Consider the following 6,000-nt stretch of genomic DNA (forward strand, 5'->3'; position numbering starts at 1 on the left):
CAGCTAGTTAAATATTTGTCAGAAAAGATTTCAAAAAATATTTCTGTTCGTTTTGCCAAGTTTGCAAAAAAAATCCCCTATTTTAATTGAGTGCTCAATTTCACTTTACTACACTAATTTTGATGTAAAAATTCACATAGTTTCAAATGGTTGTTGAGTTCCTCCAATCAACTCTGAGATGAGATGCAAACAGCGAAAATTTTCACTATAGGTTTTCTGCTGCCAGATATTATTGCCAGTAATAAGCAAAAACAAACCAGCATAACTAAGTGGCTGGTTTTGATTTCTGACGAAATTTTTGGCAAATAACAGCAAAAACCAAACCAGAAAAATCTCTTAGCTGATTTGGCGATGTATCCCCTCTCCGTGTATTTTCTTCAAATTGTATTATTTTTTGTCCTGCAATCAATTAATCCTCTGACTTATTCTGACCGTATTGCTGTATTTAAATACAATGTTGTTGCAAAATATTAATCGAACCAGAGTCAACACAATTTTCCAATCGTCCTGATTTGGTCCTGATTGCTCAAAATTGACACTTTAATGCTCAATCATAAATCTCATACCCAATGGAAACTCGTAGTAAAAGTTCAAAACATCGAAATGACTATTCCAACATGCTGCCCAAGGTGTCGGGTGCCATCGCTTCACTCAAAACTAACCCATTGCTTTCTTAACCCTGTTCATTTTCCAGCTAACCTCCAAGTAACTCCCGCGCCTAGCGTACCTTGCGAAAGCAGCTCAACATCTTATCGATCCACTCTACTTCTAATAGTCACACTACTTTTAGTAACGCGGTTCAAGATTTAAATCCGTGTTTTCTTTCCCGTTCCCGTTTTTCCGTTAAAGCTTCTTTAGGTCAGGTGAAAACATCAACAAGCAGCATCAATTCTACTACTAATACTATTACTACTATTAACTGAAATGGAACAATAAGATTACCTTTTTCTTCTAAATTTGTTCAACTGCTAATTAAATTCTAAATAGGTGAATGCATCTTGCTCTGCAAACGAACGATCGTACAATTATGTTGTATTGTTTTTTTCTTTGTAATAATATTCTGTAAACAGAGGTGATATCATTAATATTTTACTAACCATACAATAAACAAAATATTTCCTGTTATAAATTGTGATGAATATTTCGCTTTAACTACACCATTGAAGGTTACTTAAGTTGAAATAACAAAAATTTTATATAAACAACTAACAAATAAAACAGCTGCTAGAGACAACTAGACATTAAATCGAAAAAAACGTTATTTTGAAAAAGAGCGATTTATGCACTAGCGGAGGTGAATCCCTTTATAATCTTGAAAAGAGAGGAGGAATGGAAGAAGAAGAAGAAGAAAATATTATGATACAATAAAACCAACATCTAATTCTAACAATCAACTGTTTACTTTACTAAAAATTTGAAAAAAAAACTTTCTATTAAAAAGAACACACTAAACCATTACCGATAAGAATACATATAAACAGCCGATCGTCGATAAAAATGGAATTGTAGATGACCGTTGCAAAATAATAGGAAACAATAGTTAATGTTAGAACACCTAAAACCTAAAAGTGAAAAGAAAAACATAACAAAACAAGTTAAGAGATGAAGAAAAATAACACCTTCAAAGTAATCGAAAGTAAGAAAAACTGAAAACATATCATTATATAATGTAACTCCGTTGTAAGCTGCTAAACAGAAAGAAGTAAAAATAAAACAAACAGAACAAAAAACAAAGAATAAAATCACCCAAGTGTAGTTAAATATTTCTATACAATTTATGGTGGCCAATTTTAATACGAAATAATGAGACAAGCGCTAGACACAAACAGACAACAACAAATTGCAGAAGAAGAAAAAAACTGCACCGCGATGGAGACAAACCTAGGGTGGCGCCCACTTACCAAATTCCTTCGCAAAGTGGCGAGAGCGTTGAAGGTTGGAGCCAATCTTCGCTACAATATTAAGACTAAGAAAAGAGTATCGTAGGATCCACTCATTTAGAAGCGAAAGAAAGCGAGAGAGAGAGAGCGAGAAACAACAGCAGAAAAGAAAAGAGAAAACAAAACGCTAATTACAAAGTAATATTATAAATGAAAACCAATGCGACTGTGTTTAGGCTGCGACGTTTGGATGTAAAATTTCTTTGCTAGTTGCACACATTCTCACAACAAAACAAACAAACCCAAAACCCCCGTAGAAAACTGAATGGAAATAGTTGAACGAAGAAAAAAAAAGTAAGAGTGTTCTTTAGGTTCCCCAAGAGTGTTACAACTCTGCCCATAGAAACAAAAAATATAGTGTCGAAAACAATTGTGATGATTCATTTGAGGAAAGTCATAAAATAACAAAAAATAAAATATTTATCAAAATTTAGCTCACCGAAAGCTTGCTCTCCCGATCGTTTTCCGTGTAGGATCATTTTGAAAACTTTGTCTTGGAATGTTACGAAAATGTGTTTGGCACACGTTCGTCTAAGAACTCTTTACTCAGTGCTATCACAAAACATATTTGTTTGCTCTTTTGAAGATTTTTTGGCTGAAAGTTAAAGGAGAGAGAAAGAGCATTGAACAAAATCTCTCTTTTTCAACCTCTCTCCGGTCTTTGCTCAACATATTGCACGAGAGAGTAATTCTTGAACTTATCCATATTTGATCACGCTACCAATACAGCTTTACCAGAGCAGCATAGCGAGAGAGTGCAACGTCAAAGAGAATGAATACGTTATTTATGCCTATGCGCCTCTGTGGTTCAGGGGTAAAGAGGTAGACTTAAACGCGGAGAGCTCCGGTTCAAATTCTGGTGAAACCTTTGAAGGTGGTATGCTGTACTTATATTATATGGAATTTTGACAAATACAAATTTGAGTAGGGGAGAGTGGGGAGACTTGATCCCCTTTTTTTGTATCGCACATAACTCTGTCAATTTCTCACAAAACTATGAACTTTTTGCATGAATTGAAAGCTTAAACATACAACTATGTTTGGCTGATAAGGGTATTTCATCAGATAAACTCTTCGAATCATGCCAAGCGTTTTAAAAAAATATTTTAAACCGCCATTTTCAAAATGTTGGGGGTAATTTGATCCCCCATTCAACATTTTGAAGAAATCTTAAGCAAAATGTTTCTTATTCATCCAAACTTTTAATTTTCTATAAGTTACAGCAATTTCACATTAAACCTGTACGTTTGTGTTCAAAATATAACAAGTTTAGCATGCAAAATATTTAAAAACTTAAAATTTTCTTTTTTAGACCAAAATTGAGCATGTTTACAAAAGCTGGTAATTTTTGTTTACAAATTTTTTGAAAAATGGTTCAAACTGCAGTAAGTTATGTTTAACTATACTCAGGGAAACTATGTACGAAAACCCAGCCCAATTATTTAATCTTGAGGCTGATTCCAGTGACTGTAAAAATGCAGGGATCAAGTCTCCCTAAACGCACTTTTTTAAACAATTGATTGTAAAATTAGTATGACGATAAATTTAACGTCAAATGCGTAAGGGTTTTGGAGTTGATATGTTTATCAAACAATTCATGTATAAAAAATATTTTTTTGAATTATTTTTGAGTGTTTTCTAAACTTATCAAAACAAAGAAAAAAGATCTCTTGGAAGTTTTTTGCAGCACTTTTTAGAAAAATGTGTGTAACTCAATCTAAACATTTTTTAATTTTTTTCTTTGTTTTCTACAATGAGTTTTAGTTGATTTCGCACAACTTTCTAGAACAAAGCCAATTGTTTTACCCACATGCTGACGAGATACAGGCTTGGGATCAAGTGTCCCCGGGGATCAAGTCTCCCCACTCTCCCCTATTACCAAGTAAAAAACTATTTCTTTGAAAAAACTTTTTATTTGTGTTTTGAAAAATTGTAATTCTTTTAAGTGGTGCCAAGCAAATCAATTTAGAGCTTTAAAGGTTCAACTCCCCCAAATTCAATTGAGTCCCACTTTTGGTACCGCTCCAGAGCAACTTTCGGTGAACACGGACCAATTTTCGAACAATATAAGCTAAACCTGTGAAAGATCTGTGAGCTAATCGTGTGTATAAAACAAGACATAAACAAAAATCAATATACAAAGCTGTATTAATTGGAAGTGCAATGCTGATATAAACAAGAAGAAAACCAAAAACGCTTCAAAGCAATCGGAAGTTTAGTTTTGTTCACCAAGTAAGTGTACTAAAATCATGCCTTTTACATTACGTTTCGCATTTACTAGCTTGTAGCCCCGTTGATGTGATGCTTCAGAAAAAAAAAACAAAACAAAAAGAGCCATTTTCGTAGAACTTAATTGGAAGGTGGCGCAAAGTACAAACTATAAAAAAGAAGGTATAAAAAAAACTTCACAAATAAGAATTATTCCATGATGATTGGGAAATTGGCTGACATTAAGAGAAAGAAGAAAAAACTTAGAAATCCCGAATTCCGCACTAGAAATATGAACTTTGATGTCCCTAAGAGATCCACATGGTAACGAATTAAGAATAATTACAAAAAAAGAAACTAGTTTCGAAACAACTGAAGCGTGGAACATGGAAATTGTATTGCTCTTTGTTTTTTGTAGCTGTAGTATCCAACAAAAAAAAAAGAATTAACAAAAAATCTAGCACTCACAAATCAATTTGTCAAACAAATGAGGAAGAAAAATCACTTGAAAAAAACAACGGAATCAACGATCGCTAAATAATGAATAATGAAAAAGAAGAAGAAAAACTATAGCATAAGTTGAGCATAAGTCAATAAAAACACCGTTTAATATAAGACATGGACAAAACTCTAAATAAAACAGCTAGCTTAGCTAAGTAATCGATAAGTGAATAGAGAGAAACGGTGATGAGAAAGCAAGAAAAAATGTTCATAATACATATCATTTAATCTTAGAATGTATAATCATTTTAGGAAAACATATTTTTATTACAGAACGTAAAAAATAATAGAGCTGTAAACCTCTTTCAAATCATGCCACATAAATATGGAGAATGTTGAGAATGCTTCTACATGCCAACGCTGAATGCAGCAACTTTTTCCTCTCGTTAGCAGGTAATGTTACAATTTACTTTACCAGATATTTTTTCAGTTAAGCTTTTTTTGCCCGCAGTCCCAACCCTGCGCTAGACTGATCTTGTTACCTTCAGCATTGCTTGCATTGCTGCATGAAACGCAACCAAGGCAAACGATGATGGAGGTAGGCATCTGTCAAGCGCAGAGTGAAGTGCGCTACCTAAAAAGCTCAAAATATGACATCAATCTGGAATAAGAGCAGTTGAGAGTACTTTTAAACTTGTCAAACTTATAAGTTCCACGTTTGAAAAGCCTTGTTTTTAAATATGTTCTTAGACGTAAGATGAAATTTTTAGATAAATCAGCCACACTCTTTGGGAGCCGAACATCGAGCCATAAGCGGAAGTGTCCAATACGACTTGTTTGTTTACATATTTGTTTTCCGTTCTCTTGAGCATTCCGTTCGTTCCATGCACCCACTTTTGACACTCACAGTCAACTAAGCAGAGCATCCTTTTCGACTATAATCGCATAACATATATTTGGCCTAATAATAATTAAAACAATAACTTTCCACACACACACAGAGAAACACTCTCTCACCACACAAACACACACACACCCAAGAAATCAACAAAAAAAAAACAAGTATATTAAACCTTATTCCAGCTTTGATTAAGTAGAGTCGATGAATTTTAATAATTACAATGAAAAAAAAATAAAACTAATCTTTATCTTCTACACGCAAAAGAATGAAAAACAAACCAAACTATAGTGACATTTAATAAACTTCATTATATTATGAAAAGACGAAAACACAAGAAATGTACGGGCTACTAAATGAGAAAAAAAATAACCAAATGAAAGTGAAAATCAATAACTTTTTATTAAATTAAAGCAAATAGTTTATTTTTGTTATCGATTTCTTCTTATACAAAACAAACACCGCAAGAAACTTCTGCTATATTAATTATTTATTATTATAGATTTATGATGA

General features: G+C 33.0%; 1 protein-coding gene across 4 annotated transcripts in view; it reads left to right on the forward strand.

Annotated features, from left to right (window-relative positions):
• The window catches only part of LOC120414010 (acetylcholinesterase), a 216,662-nt gene extending 210,885 nt beyond the window's left edge, over positions 1–5,777 (forward strand). For 3 of the 4 annotated variants that reach the window (XM_052710737.1, XM_052710738.1, XM_039575023.2), the window contains exon 8: positions 695–5,777. In XM_052710737.1, the coding sequence (XP_052566697.1) occupies positions 695–810 (116 nt within the window). In that variant the 3' untranslated portion in view covers positions 811–5,777. The remainder of the gene's footprint in view (positions 1–694) is intronic. The other variant, XM_052710739.1, reaches the window with a different exon arrangement.
• The last annotated feature ends 223 nt before the right edge of the window (positions 5,778–6,000 follow it).

Source organism: Culex pipiens, chromosome 3 (genome assembly GCF_016801865.2).
Source record: "Culex pipiens pallens isolate TS chromosome 3, TS_CPP_V2, whole genome shotgun sequence".
NCBI classification, from domain to species: domain Eukaryota; kingdom Metazoa; phylum Arthropoda; class Insecta; order Diptera; family Culicidae; genus Culex; species Culex pipiens.